Genomic DNA, 15,090 nt, shown 5'->3' with positions numbered 1-15,090 from the left:
ACTCAATAGTGCTTTGTACAGGCAGGGGTCTCCGCTCCACCCTTCAGCGCCGGGGTGTCTCCCTTTGATCACCTCTGGTTCTCGTGGGGCCCTATGGATCTTCAGGCTCCTTCTGCGTTGCAGGCTTCTGGCCCTGCCGCCACGAGAGCCGGCACTGTGCGGGGGCCGGTGAGGCTGGAGGGACTCTCCCCCTCCTCAGTGCTCTCTATGCCGGCAGCGGTCCTCCCGTCATCAGGCAGGCAGACTACCAAGCAGGTCCCATAGTCCGCGGGGCGGCGGGGGCCTCCTTACTTCCCTCCCGCCACGCCGCACCGCTTTTCCAGGGCTCCCTTCGGGCAGCTGGCTCCCCGCTAGGCGGGGGGACTCCCCAGGCGCAGCCTCCAGCCACCTACACCACCCGAGCGGAGCTCCTAGGGGTAGGCGCCCCACTACAGCCGGGGCCAGGGGGCAGCAGGGGCTTGCTCTTGCTTCGGTGTGCACGCTGGAGCGCTAGGGTGTCCGCAGTCTCCCGCGCCAATCGCCAGGCTGATCTCCCTCCTGGCGCTGCAGCTTCTTCGTAGAGCAGGTTTGCGCCTCTTCATGCCAGTCGCAATACTCCCTGTGCTTTCCCCCAGCTTCTCGGTCCTCCGTCGCCGCTCTTCACTGCCACCGAAGCCAGCTGTGGGGGGGTCTCAGCGCTGATGAGGCGCAGTCAGGGAATCCCCTTCACTGAGGATGCTCGGGAAGGCGCATTTTCCTTTCCTTGCCGGGTGAACCCGCCGCAGGTTCTCCCTCACCTGAAAAGTGCTCCATATGAGGGGCTTTAAGCCTCAGGGCTCCTCAAAACCATCAGCAACGCCTCCTCTGTTTTCTGGCACCGAAATTGGGCTGAAATTCTTCCATTTGACGGCAAAATTGCCTGACTTGGGCGCTGTGGAGTGGAGCTCAAGGGAAACACGACCGCATGGCATGCTGCCTAGCCACGCCCTCCCCATTACTTACCTTTTTAAGTTGCTGGTTGCTCTAGTGTTCCACTCTTCAAGGTAATTGTGTTGGTACGGTTTTATTCTTCTTAACTGAATGAGTGTGAAAGCTTACCAATATGGTTACCTACCTTGAATAACTTATTGTCATACTTAAAGTGTACTATTGGGTTTTGCTTTCCATGATCTGCCTAGTGCATTTCTAAAACAGTCTTGTAGTTAATACTTACCTATCAATTGCCAATTGCCCTTCTTAAAGGTATACTAGCTTACGTACCTTGAAATACATTGTCTTTCTAAAAGTGTACAACTAAGTTTATGCTTTCCCTGAACTGCTCTCGAGGGAATACCAAAGTTGATAAGAGTTGTATTTCTTTTATTGGCAGAACTATTCTCTCTCTGTATACCTGGTGAAGCAGCTCACATCGGTCACCCTTCTTCAGAAGTTGAGAGCCAAGGGAATCCGAAATCCTGACCACTCCCGGGCTCTCAGTAAGTACATAAGCCTTTTTAAACTTCAAAGATCTTCATTTTTGTCACTATATGTGAATGGCTTAGCAGAGGGATTCATTGTTTTGCGAATTCCTTGGGTTCATTTAGCCTGCAGTCTCTCAACCCTTGTATCACTTCCTCAATTGGTGAGGTGGGGCGGAGAATGTTTAAAAATGCATCTGTTACTTTCCTATTTACTCCTACTGGATGTTGAGCAATAAATGGTGCTTGGGAGACAGGATAATCTTGCATCCTTAGTCCATCTGCTGTACCTGGGTGGTGGTCTCTATGTATTAACTAAAAGGTGTAACTAAACGGAAAGCATGTAGTCACAATTGCGATACCGAACAGAGAAAGATAAAGCTGTACAACTTTTATTATTGTTTTCAGTAGCTTTGTGTGTTTACCTGGGTTTGCCTCTTGGAAACCTGGGCTTCTTATGCTAGGACACTTGTCGATTAAATGTCCTTGCATAACTTGTGAAAAACGTCAGTACAAAACAATTGGTTAGATAGCTATGTAGAATTACTGATCTAATTCAAGTTGAGAATGTGAACATCTTTATTAAATGCAGACCTGAAAAACTACCGTTTGAAAATTTTGAACGACATTCCCTGCAATGTTTTATGGGTAGTTTCCTCCCTTATTCCCCAACCAACTTTTATACAATGAAAAGTAATCTGTAGCTGTGCGACCTAATGAATTCTTTGATTCATGCTTCATTTTGTTTCCCTAGTTAAAGAAAAGTTGACAGCAGATCCCGACAGTGAGATTGCAACAACCAGTTTGCGAGTTTCCCTTATGTGCCCGGTGAGAGATGTTTTATTTGAAGTGATGATGGAAAGACTTGGGGCAACTGTATTTTATAGATGCATGTGTAGTACTTGCTAACAGGAAACTAATATACCTATTGGCCTGTTAGGTGGTATAGTGGGCACTTTAGGTGGCCTGGCAGTGCTGTCATTGGTCATGCCCATAGGCTATTGTTAGGTAAGAATTGATGTAGTAACACTGTGTGAGACTACACAACACTTATCTGCTTGGTATTCAGTAACCCACCTTTTGGTATAATTCTGTACTACACAAGTTGGTAGGGTGACTGAGCAGCCAGGCCTATCTCAAGAGGGGTAAATGTGAGCTGTAGCAAAGAAATTTGCAAATACAAATAGCCAAGTAACACTTGCACCAAGGTTTCAGTTATAAATAGTTATACAATCAAATAGACTTTAAAATACTATTCCAGTATCAGCACAAGTTAGTGGATACTCTTCAGATATGTTTTTACACACCTCCTACACCCAGAGGTGACTTCATTCACAAGGAAAGTAATGGCATTTATATATCACTAGTTATACTTGGCAGATTTTGTGGTTGCAGAACGGAAATGTTAGAGGAAGGAAAAGGTTAAACAGGTTCTCAGGGCATGTGAGTATACTTAAATCTTCCAATGAAGTCTAGGCAAGCCTTTCCCAGCAATAAGTCTAAAACAAGTTACCACCTATGAGGGACAGAAATATCAAAGTCGATGGACTCAAATAGTCAGCAGGGAGCCAGGACAGCCAAAGTCAATTGCAGCACAGTCTATGGAGCTGAGGCACTTCTTAGATAATAGAAGTCTTGCACAAATGTAGAGACTTGTAGAAATCACTTGTAGGGTCACAAGCTGTTAAGCCTGTGAAAAGCAGAGTTGGAATCAACTCTAAGGTAAGCCAATGCAAGGCTCAACTGAGAAAAGCATGGCTCAAAAAGACACAGAGGTAAGTACCCCAAGTCTAAAAAGTACCTCTGGTTTGAAGAAGAGTGGTCCAGCTGGATTGTGTCCTGTTGCAGCGGTGCAGACCCTGGGTTCCTGAGCCTCAGTCATGGGGACAAGAGGGAGGATGTCTGGAGGGCTCCTGCGGCAGCAATTTGGCGGTTGTTGGCAACAGCGGGCTCTTTTTGGATCAACGGCACTATCGGTAAACAGCACCACCGCAGATCTCGGATACCGGTTGGGCTTCCTTCACTCCTTAGGTCCTGCACTCAGGGGAGGGAACTCGACCTCTGGTCGTCTTACTTCTGGAGGGTCTTTGGGAGACTCCTGGAGCTTATGGCCTTATTTCAGACATTGCACTCAACTACGGATTTCTCGACCCCAGGCACTCGGTTCTTGCAGCAGCAAAGAAGTACAGCCAATCGGGAAAGATGCTCCAGTGGAGTTCATCGTCCCTTCCAGAGCTTCTCTTTTCGATCAGAAAAAGGAGTTTCAGCACAGCAGCAGGGCTTCACCAGGCAATTCGAAGGTCCAGGAGGATGCAGTAAGCTTCGTTCACGGTTTCTTCGTCGGGTGTCTCACCCAGTGGTCGACTCTGCCTCTAGTCCCAAAACCCTTGCCTTTTAAGCAGGTTTCTCCGATTCATGCACAGCCTAGGCTGTCAATCACACAGCAGGGTGTCTGTCCTGAAAGGACAGCCTGCCTGCCAATCAGGACTGGCTGTATTCAGGCATTCCTAGAGACAAAGGACAGGGGAGTTTTGGGAACCTCCCTCACATCCTGCCTTTCCAAACACACTGGAGCCAGAGGCGGGCTTCAGGACTGAAGCCTGCCAAGGGCAAAACGAACGAAGGGCTCAACTCGGCCTTGAAGCACAGAGTAAAACCCAAGAAAGACCTCACAAAAGGGAAAAAAGACAACCAGGCCATTTTGACAAAATGGTCACCCATGGGTGCTATACTGCAGCTGAGGATTCAACCTGCAGTAGAAAAGCACAATGGTAGGACAATTAAACCACTGCCATTTAAAGTAGTGAGGGTAACAGAAAAATGTTACATGAGAATGTAGGATGAGGGGCTACTAGGTAACCCTGCAGCACTCCACATAAGATGGTGTGTGCTGGACCCACAAAGAGAAAAGATAAGTAAAGTCAATTTCACTTTACTATTCTTGGGAACAGTAGTCACACAAGAAAAAGTATTTTCTCAGTGACGCTGCACTGAAGGTGCTCTGTGTCACCATACAAAATGTAGAGGCCTATGGAGTTTGTCAGACTCCAAAAACAGAGGAAACACATAATTCAAACCAGGCCAAAACACATGAGAGAGTGAGAAAAAGGTCTCACTCACTCCAGGGTTAACCAGTCCTAAAGTCCTGCAAAAGAGCTTGGCGTCTCTAAGGTTGCAGGGAATTAGCACAGAAATTAGAATTCTCCCTAACAGCTATATAGCTAGTGGCCCATGGACCCGTTTTGGGGGGTAAAGTTGCCACAAGTCTTGGCTACAAGCCAGGCCAAGTGGCGTCTTTGGATGGCATGGCCTGTTGTATGGAAAAAAGGCAATATGGCAACAGGCCATGGCTGTCATCATTGGGCCATAGTTTCCATAATTGTCATTGATAATGTAATAAGTGACGGGTGACTTCAGTTTGGTGACTGGCTGCTCTACAGGGGGCTCCGAAGTTACATTTCAAGGGTTTTGTTGAATTAAAGTTGAATGATTAAAGCATCACCTTAACATCATTTGATCTAAAGTGCTTTAAATTTTTATACACCAGCTAGGTTATGGTTGATTTATATACTCTTGGAAAAAGTCCTCCTGAAATGTGCAAGTAGAGCTAGCCATTTTAGCTAAGTCACACATGCCACAGTGCCACATTGCTCACGTGACTCTGAACTGGAGGTGAATTTCCAGGGGTGGCTACTGGGTGGCGTTGTGGCATGCGACTAACTGAAATGGCTTATAGGGACTGGTCCTCTGAAGTTAGCTACATTTGGTTTGTGGTGCCTTATAATTGTAGGGCCTCTGTTTTAAACTTCTACTAACATCTTTTCCTTACTTTAGCAATTTACCATATATGATATTACATCTTCTGAATCCTAAAGTAATAATTGAACCTTTTAGGGTTTCCAAACAGTGTTACACACATTGCATTTTTACTTCCCTTTAATTGTGTAAAGTGTGCCTTAGCATGTTGGTATAATAAATATGTTTGCACTTACCTTTGTTTCTTTTTATCCTATTGTAAGTGTTAACTGTGCTGCACAATAGTACCCCATCCCTCCCTAGTTCAGCCTGACTGCTCAGCCTAGCTTCCAATAGGAGAGGTTGGTCAAGTTGAACTCTGGTTGTGGCAATCTTGCCGCCCAAGATTTGCTTGTCCTGGTCCTACCCAAAGTAGCGGCTTTGAAAGACCCTCCTAACATAGTGCATCCCTGACATTTTTACACCAGTATCTATAATTGCTCTTTAAACGGAGAAGAATGTTTATACAGTGCAATTGTCCTCAGAGTTCTGAAATGCCGAGCTGTGACCCAAATATAGAAAAGTACAGTTCCAGTGGACAAAACAATATGCAAATCGAAGAAATAAAATTGCACATATGTTTGTTGCCTTCCTCACCCGACTAGCTATCCTTTTCCTTTCATCTCTGCTTTTTAACTGTGTATTGCTAGATGATTTTTTTTTTCTTCACTCTGTGATTGGATTTTGCTTTCCTACTCTTATAGGTCCTTGTCGGCAGAGTAAAATACCACGTGGGGCATGCCCGACTGGCAACAGGTCTTAAGCATTGCTTGGTCCTTTTTTGTTACAAACGTAGAAAAGGTGTTTGGCAGGCTTGTCGGGGAGCAATCATTTTGCTATGTTTAAATATATATTTTTTTAAATGGGCCTTTTTTTCTGGATGATACAATTTTTGCATACCAGTGCTACCTGCCTGGCCAGAGGAGTGCCTTATCTATACTTATAGTATTTTCCTATGCCACACACAGTGATATACTATAGCAAAATATATTCACTTTTCTCCAAAACTGCCTTGTAACTGTCTGCTATTCTTGTCTTCTATGCCCACAGCTAGGTAAGATGCGGCTCACTGTTCCCTGCAGAGCGATTACATGCAGTCATCTACAGTGCTTTGATGCAGCACTTTACCTGCAAATGAATGAGAAGAAGCCCACCTGGACCTGTCCTGTGTGTGACAAGAAAGCCCCCTATGATACTCTGATTATTGATGGGTAAGACCTTCCTTGCCAGATGCTTGTACAGCATGGCCAACTAGTGCTCAGACAATGCTTTGGTTTAAACGTCACAATATTGGAAATGGGCAGCTGAAGCGTTAACAAACATACCTGGTGATAAAAGAGGTAGATGAAGAAAATTTGAAACTGGAGAGGGACACAGAAGGGAGTGGGGGGTGGGAAAGGGGATCTCCTTCTCCCCGACAGTCTGCTTAAGGCTGGTTTCTGTGAGCTAAGGGTTTGGGCCTCGGTCCTCCTTCCATGGTCAGAAAGCCCAGGTGTGACCATTAAGTTCCTCCTCTGTTTTGTGGGTCTCCTGGAATCACAAGGTGATTTTGGCGCCTTTTCTGCAGCACCCACAAAGGACACGGATCGCCCGGTCAATCTTCTTCGCTTCCCGCAGTCCCACACTCCGTTGAGGGGGGGGGGTCTGATCGAGATTGATCTCTGGAGGGGTCCTTACGGGTTCAGCGAAGATTTAGACGGATTCAGCCTTTCCATAACATAATGGGCAGCAGGTCTCCTGGTATTGGGGTTCCGCAGCTCTGGAAGCTCCTAGGACCTAGGGAGATGTCTTGTTAGGGAGAATTTTCAGTTTAGTGCTAAATTCCTCCCACCTTGGAGACCCCCAGCTCTTTGGCTGAACTTTGGGACTTTTAACTTTTAATTCTGTGTGTTTTCTGTGTTTCTTTTCACTTTGGATTCTGACAAACACCATAGGCATCATCTTTACATTGGGGCACACAGCACCTTCAGTGCAGTGGCACAGGGAAGTCTCTTAGATTACGCAACGGTTTAAATACCTTCTCTTGGAGAAACTACTGTTTCCAAGAGCAGTGAAGTGAAATTGACTTTACTTACATTTTCTAACTTTGTAGACCCAGAACTCACCTTTTTACCATAGGGTGCTGGAGGGGTTACTTAGTATTACTTTTGTCTGGTTTCTCATGTAACATTTTTGTTACCCTTTCTACAATTAATGGCTGGTGACAGTGGTTTACTTTTTACTACCATTGTGTGTTTTTAACGCGGGCTGCGTTCGCAACTGCAGTAAGGCACCCATGTGTGCCCATTTTGTAAAAATGGCCCGGTTTTCTTGTTTCGCCATTTCCTGTCGGATAGGACCTTCTTGAGATTTACTCTGCGTGCCAAACCAGGTTTGGTCCCTTTGTTCATTTTGTCTTTGGTGGGATTCACGAGTGAAGCCCGCCTCTGGTTCACGTTTGTCTGGCAGGGACAGGAAGTGAGGGAGGTGCCCGACTCCCTGTACTTAATCCCCTTGGTTACAGGAATGCGCGCAAAGGTGATTGGCTCAGCTGGCTGTCTGGCAAGGACAGCAGCCCTGCTGCGTGATTGACAGCTAGGCTGGAATGAATGGAAAAAACCTGCATAAAAGGCAAGGCTTTTTGGCTTGGAAGGCAGAGTCAACCACTGGACGGAGGAATCCAAAAAAGAACTTGGAAGAAACGCCTGCTGCAACTCCTGCACTGTTGGTTTGCCCGGTGAAGCCCTGCTGAAGCTCCAAATTAGTTTCGTCTAGAGAAGCTCTGCAAGGACGACTTCTCCCCTTGGGTTGGTGGGGCCAATCAATCCCAAAGTGTACTCGTTTGGACATCCTCTCGGAGCTGGCTGTACTTCTGCTGCTGCTGCTGGAGCCGAAGTGCCAGGAAGAGGACCAACAAACCAAGTGGATCGCTTTTAAGTAGGACCCGAGCGTCAGGAAGATCCTCCGGACTTCCCTGAAGCAGGACTGACCAAGCCTGAGCCACCTCAACACAGTGCTGGACCCCAGATGCGAGGAAAGTCTGAAGTGGTATCCGAGAACCGCAGTGTTGCTATTTGCTGTCAGACACGAGGATTTGAAAGCGCGAAGTACAGCTGAATTGAAGTTTGCGCATTGCTGCCGCTGACCGTCCCATTGCAGTGCAGGAGTCCCCAGACATCACCCCTCTTGTCCCCACGACTGAGGCCCAGGAACACCTGGATCTGCAGAGCTGTACAGGAACAGAAGCCAGCTGGAACCATTTCTTCTAACCAAGGGTACTGTAAATGTAAGAGGACTTACCTCTTGTTGTGTAGCCTCACTTGCTCTCTGTTGAGACTTGTCTTGGTTGCTTTTGCAGAGTTGCTTACAGCTTTACCCTCACAAGCCTCCCAGCTTGTGGCCCTTCAAGTGAATCTTTTTTCTACAAACCTTTCTAAAAACATTGTTCAAGACTTCTACTTACCTGCAAAGAAGATCTTCAGCTCCCCTAGACTTTGCCCAACTAACATTGGCTGCCCTGGCTCCCTGAGAGACTCTTCTTACCTCCGACTCTGTGCCTTTACCTTTCCCCCAAGAAAGGGTTACATTTGCTTGACATTGGAAGGTTTCAAAAAGTACTTATCTGTTTGAATTATTTGTTAACCTTTGTTTTATTCCATATCTAACCTTTGCACCAAACTGAGTATTGCTCTAAATGTACCAGTGATAAATCGATGTCCACAGTGTCCTAGCTATTTAAGTCACCTGAAGGCGTAGGAAGTCTGTGCGCCATCCCCAATGGGTATCATCTGATTTATAGAAACTAAGAGGTTTTTTTTAAGTGTATTATAATTGTTACATGTTTTGGTCCCTTCTGAAGAAGGCTTATATAACTGATTGTTAAATAAATTAATAATTGTTTAATCAAGAAACCTTGAGTGTAAGTGTTTATTTGAATAACTGTCACTGTGAAACTCTGTGTTACAACCCTACTGCTCACATTGACCCCTCTTGAGATAAGCCTGACTGCTTAGCCACACTACCACCTGTGTAGTACAGACTTATACCAAAGGTTGGATTCCAATTTCCAGGAGGTCAAGGTTGTTGTCTTCCAAAGCATACTGCACACAATCTTGCCTAACATGGCTCGTTTCAAAGTTAGTCTTTGGACTGGTTGTTCCCACCAGCCAAAGGGAAGGAGTCCTCTTCGGAGCTCCTCTGTCGCATAGAAAACTGGGTCAGGACAGCAGTGGTCACTTCAGTGTTTGTTAGGGAGAATTCTCAAAAATGTGCTAATTCCATTCTACCTTACAGACCCCCAGCTCTTTTGCTGGTCTTCAGGACTTTTAATTTTTAAACCTGGGGAGAGTGAGCCCTTTTTCTCACTCTCTCATGTATTTTTATTGTGACTTAGACTCTGTTTCTTTTAACTTTGTAGTCTGACAAACTCCATAGGCATCATCTTTTACATTGTGACGCACAGCACCTTCAGTGCAGTGGCACAAGGAAGTCTCTTAGATTTCCCAAAGGTGTAAATACCTTCTCTTGGTGAAACTACTGTTTCCGAGAGCAGTAAAGTGAAATTGACTTTACTTACATTTGTAACTTTCTAGACCCAGCACACACTATTTTACAATAGGGTGTTGGAGGGGTAACCTAGTATCCCCTATTGTCTAGCTTCTCATGTACCCTTTCCTCACTGAATGGCTGGTGGCAGTGGTTTTGTTTGCACTACCGTGGTGTGCATTTACTGCGGACTGCGTTCGCAGCTGCAATAAAGCACCCAAGGGTGCCATTTTTGTCAAAATGTCCCCTGTCCTTTCGCCATTTCTTTGTGGAAAGGTTCTTCTTGAGATTTACTCTGCGCGCCAAACTAGGTTTGGTCCCATTTTTTGCTTTGCCTTTGGCGGGGATCACGAGTGAAGCCTGCCTCTGGCTCCAGGGTGTCTGGGGTGGGCAGGAAGTGAGGGAGGTGCCTGAAACTCCCTGTGCTTAGTCTCCTAGGAGACCTAAATGCACTCTGTGGTGATTGGCCGGCTGACTGTCCGGCAAGGACGGCCACGCTGCTGGGTGACTGACAGGCTGGAATTAATGGGAGGGAACTGAATAAAAGGCAAGGCTTTTGGCTTGGAAGGCAGTCGACCACTGGACGAAGGAACCGAAGAAAAACTTGAAGAGGACGCCTGCTGAAACTCCTGGACTGTTGGTTTGCCCGGTGAAGGCCTGCTGCACTGCTGAAACTCCAAATTCGTATCGACAGAGAAGCCCCTGCAAGGACGACTTCTCCCCTTGAGTTGGTGGAACCAATCAACTCCAAAGTAAGCCACGTGGACATCCTTCTCAGAGATGGTTGAATGTCCACAGAGTTGCTGCTGGAAACCGTATAGGCAGGGAGAGGAACACCAGATTGTGTGTTGCTTTTAAGCTGGCCTAGAGCTCCAGGAAGATCCTCCGGACTCCCAGGAAGCAGGACTGACCGAGCCTGATGTCAGGTCCATATCTTGGATCTTCTTGCAGGAGTGATGCTGGCCCACCAGGCCCCCTTGATATGCCTGATCAATAGTTCATAAAATATAAAACTACCAAACTGGCAAACCCAAGGGGGAAGGGGAGTGGAGAACAAAACAAAGGCAGATCTTCACTGGCTTCAGACACTGGCTCCCAGATAAATAGACACTGCAAGATGATTACTTCACTGGAGCTTGATAGATTGATGATTCATCAGTGTGATATGGTGTCTGTGAAAATCTAAACATAAGAATACACAGATTAAAATTAATCTATTCCATTTGTATTACCTTCTCTAACTAATGATATCATTTTAACTTATAGACAAATACCTGCTGCCTATGCTAGATTGCTGATAGGCATGATAAGCTTCAACATACTCTTCTTATTTTCTTCTAGTATTTTTTTATATGCAGTATTCAGTATTATATGGAGTATTCAGTATTATATGGAGTATTCAGTATTATTCTTTGAGTATTAAATACTTGAGTATTTTCTTGTCTTTATACTTTGTTGAATAAGAACTATAACCAAGGATATTCAAGTCTCGAATGTTCTTTTACTTTCTTGTTCCTTGTAGCAAAATTGAAGTTTTAGTAAATGTCACATAAATATTTGCTTCCGTAAGTGCATTAATAAAAGAACAAAAATTAACTAAAAGTATTAAGTTCTTTACTTGAGTTTATCGATGCTCAGCAGATAAATGACTGACTCTGCAAACTGGAAAATGCCTTACTGTAAAACTGAAGTACGCGACGCCACGCGCATTCAGGACGGAGAAGAATTGAGGTATTCCGCGGACTCAGCGCACTGGAAACTTCGTTGCTGCAAATCAAATGTACGCGACGCTATACGCATATAGGACAAAGGAGTCTGAGGCCCACGAAGCCGTCGCGATATTTAATATAAACAAACTATGAGTCACTAAGGGCCGCAGCTCAATGAAACCACACACTACGCAACCCGGAAACAAAGGATTCCAAAAATGAATGCACGCACGCAACTCAGGCTAGTGAGTTCTTTTTTTTAACTAACGTTCAACTGAATGAAAGCGCGAGCAAAATGAAAACAATTACTTCACAACGAGTTACATAACGCGTATTTCATACACAACTAAATAAACTGGGTAAATATTAAAACTTGCTCACAATATTATAAATAGCAACTGAAACAAAACAAACTTTTTTCAATTGCGCATGTACATGCAACCACAAAAAAAAAAAATGAAACGTTACGTTCATACAGATTCTAAAAAAAATGTCGGGGACAGTTGAATCAAAAATAACGTTCCATCAAATGCGGATTAACAGTTTTCTTAAATTGTTCTTAAAGAAATAACTTCTTGAAATATTCAAAGATTAAGAACTTTTCACTTCAAACACTTAGCTTGCTTCATCTGTAATTGTTCTTGTAAATTGGTTACTTCTTTTTTTAATTCTTTTCTGTAATTTCTTCACTCAAGATTTTCTTTTTAAAAGACTACTGAACTATGAATATTGAATTTTATCAGAGCCATAAGAGAGAACAACCTTCCTCTAAAGTAACTGGAATGAAAGGCAGTTTAGAATCTTGGTGGAAGTTCCAAACTACCTCACAGAACGTTTCCTCCAATCACTGTTGTGAATTGGACCCTCCATCTTTGCTTGGGAAATTAGTTACTTCCTGAATAGTTTAACATTAAGGAAACTTATGTAAATAATAAGATCTTAAATTCAGAACCAACACCCAAACATCACTCAAACATCACTTAACATTATATATGTGATGATGAAATCTTCTAAATGAAAGTCTTCTAGTGTAATGTTTCTTTGATAATGTGGAAATGTGCCATGGAATCCTGACACCTGAGCACCCTCAAAAGAGTGCGGAACACCAGAAGCAAGGAAAGCGCATCTCGAATAGCCAGGAACCGCTGTGTTGCTATTTGGGGTAGGTGCGAGGAGCTGAAACACTAAACAGTCACTGATTTGAAGATTGCCGGTTGCTAGCGGTGACCGTCCTATTGCAGGAGTCCCCCAAAGTCCTCCCTCTTGTCCCCACGACTGAGACCCAGGAACAGTGAGATCTGCAGAGCTGCTCAGGAACAGAAGTCACCTGCGGCACGCGCATTCGGCAAGTGACATTCCAAGTGGCTGTTACGGTGCGGAGACGCTGACAACTGCCTTAAACGCTGCTTTTTGCAATGTACACTTCGCGAAGACAAAGTTGTGAATTATAAGTAAACTACACTCACAGAGGCAAGACCCGCCCATCCGCCTTTAAATACAGCTGGGAGCATGCATTAGGCACGCGCGCATTCGGCACGCGCGCATTCGGCACGCGGCATTCTAAGTGGCTCTTATGGCTCTTGGGGTTGGGAGGGCTCAGGAGCTATATATCGCTTCAGTAAACCCATTTAAGTGTAGGTAACCAACCTTATTGTTCCGTTAATTTGAAGCGCATATCGCTCCGTTTGAATGAGCTGTTCACGCCCTGGAGGTAAGCTACGGAGCATCTGTTATTAAACCATCTGATTCAGGCTAATGTTTCGAATGCGTCTGTGACTTGGTAATCGTATTCTCATTTCACTCTAGCAGCATTATCATATACGAAGACAGTTGGAAGCTCCTGAGAGAGCATTTCACACTCTGCTGTCTGCCGCTTTGAAGCGTAATCATATGCTCGTTTCACTCCAGGAGCATTATTGCATACAGAGGCCCCCGAGAGAGTATCTCACACTCCTCTGTCTGCTGCCTTGAAGAATAATTGTATGCTCATTCCACAATAGGAGCATTAGAACAGGCAGAGACAGCTGTATGCTTCCGAGAGAGCATTTTTACACTCTGCTGCCTACCGTTTCGAGGTGAGATACGGTGTGACTGCCTTATAATTACCCTCTTTTGTGACAAATGCTCCTTTTTTACCCACGATTTTTGTAATTGCATGCTTTTAAATACTTTTTGAGCAGATCTAATAGTTAAGGTAATTGGATGCTCTGGTGAAAACATTCTATACATTGCCACTTGTGATTGTCAGAGCTAATTATAGCTGAATTGTGCTCGTTTAACAACCTTTATACGTTTGTGTGCTAAATAGCATTACAACTCTATTGATATGATATGGCATTTATAACGCGCCTATACACAAGTGTTTCAAGGCGCGACGAGGCAAGGGAGGGGGAACGGGAAGAAAGAATGATCCTACTAGGCCAGGTGTCATTCAGATCGCGCAAGTGCATGGGAAGGGGGAAAGGGAAAAAGTGCGAGGGTGCAGGGAGAGGGGAAAGTGCAATGCATGGGATAGAAGGATAAGAATAAATAATGTCCAGCTAGTGGCAAGTGCAAGGTAAGTGCAGGCACAGTGCAAGTAGGGGGACTGTAGGGATACAGAAACAGTCTCAAGTGCAGGGTTGCCAGGAAGGCAGTGCAGGTGAGCAACTGGCAGGGCCGAGCCTGTGAGCAGAGAGGGAGGCCATGTAACAAGTGCAGTTTCAGCCAGGAAACAGCAGGGGAGAGGAAGAGAGAAAGCAGAAGCAAAAAGGAAGGTCTTGAGGTGCTTCCCGAACCGCAGATGGTTCTCAGGTTTCAGGGAGGTAGGAAGGCTGTTCCAGAGGGAGGCCCCTGCCGAAGAGAGAGATCTATCACCAACTCGTTGCTTGGAGAAGCGACTGACCTTGAGGAATTGGAGGTGGATGAGCGAAGAGCTCGGGAAGGAAGATATTTAGGAAGAGAGAGTTGAAGGTATTTTGGCCCTAGCCCCCAGAAGGCCTTGTGGACAATGCAAAGGGTTTTTAATTTAATCCTCGCAGCCACTGGGAGCCAGTGCAGAGATTTCAATCCTGGAGAGATACGATCCCTGGGCTTGAGGCCAAGGACAAGTCTCGCAGTCCTGTTCTGGATTAGTTGCAGAGGGCGGAGAGTAGAGGCAGGCAGATTTAGATAGAGGTTGTTACAGTAGTCAAGCATAGAGAGAACCAGGGCTCTGGAGACGGTGAGCTTCTGGGGGAAGGTGAGGAAAGGAAGAATACCTCTGAGGAGGTGCAGGTGGTATTGGGACTTCTTAGAGACGTCAGAGATGTGAGGACAGAAGGAGAGTGTGGAGTCGAAGATGACCCCGAGGTTTTTTGCCTTACAGATGGGAGCAGGAAGAGGGCCCAGAGAGGCAGGCCAGAGAGCTGCAGGGAAGGAAGGATTGGGTGTGCCGATGAGTAGAATCTAAGTCTTACTGGCATTAAGGCAGAGGTCATTGGCTGCACACCACTCCTGGATAGCAGACAGTCAGTCACAGACGACATCAGCATAGCCCCGGGTCTTTTCCAGACCTAGCAACTCCCCTGGTCACAGATGAGGGAAGGAGAGGAGGAGGCTGAGGGTAGCCTGAAAATGAGCTGGGTATCATCCGCATAGCACTGAAA

The 15,090-nt window shown here is 45.5% G+C and overlaps 1 protein-coding gene across 2 annotated transcripts in view; it reads left to right on the top strand.

The window, feature by feature from the left end:
• PIAS3 (protein inhibitor of activated STAT 3) overlaps positions 1-15,090 on the top strand; it is a 588,108-nt gene that overhangs the window by 432,239 nt on the left and 140,779 nt on the right. For both annotated transcript variants that reach the window (XM_069652797.1, XM_069652796.1), the window contains exons 7-9: positions 1,349-1,454; positions 2,191-2,264; positions 6,282-6,442. In XM_069652797.1, coding sequence (XP_069508898.1) covers positions 1,349-1,454; positions 2,191-2,264; positions 6,282-6,442 — 341 coding nt within the window. The remainder of the gene's footprint in view (positions 1-1,348; positions 1,455-2,190; positions 2,265-6,281; positions 6,443-15,090) is intronic.

Source organism: Ambystoma mexicanum, chromosome 1p, assembly GCF_040938575.1.
Source record: "Ambystoma mexicanum isolate Mex_15411 chromosome 1p, UKY_AmexF1_1, whole genome shotgun sequence".
NCBI classification, from domain to species: Eukaryota; Metazoa; Chordata; class Amphibia; order Caudata; family Ambystomatidae; genus Ambystoma; species Ambystoma mexicanum.
The sequence above is the reverse complement of the archived record's forward strand: the minus strand, read 5'-3'. Positions and strand labels throughout refer to the sequence as shown.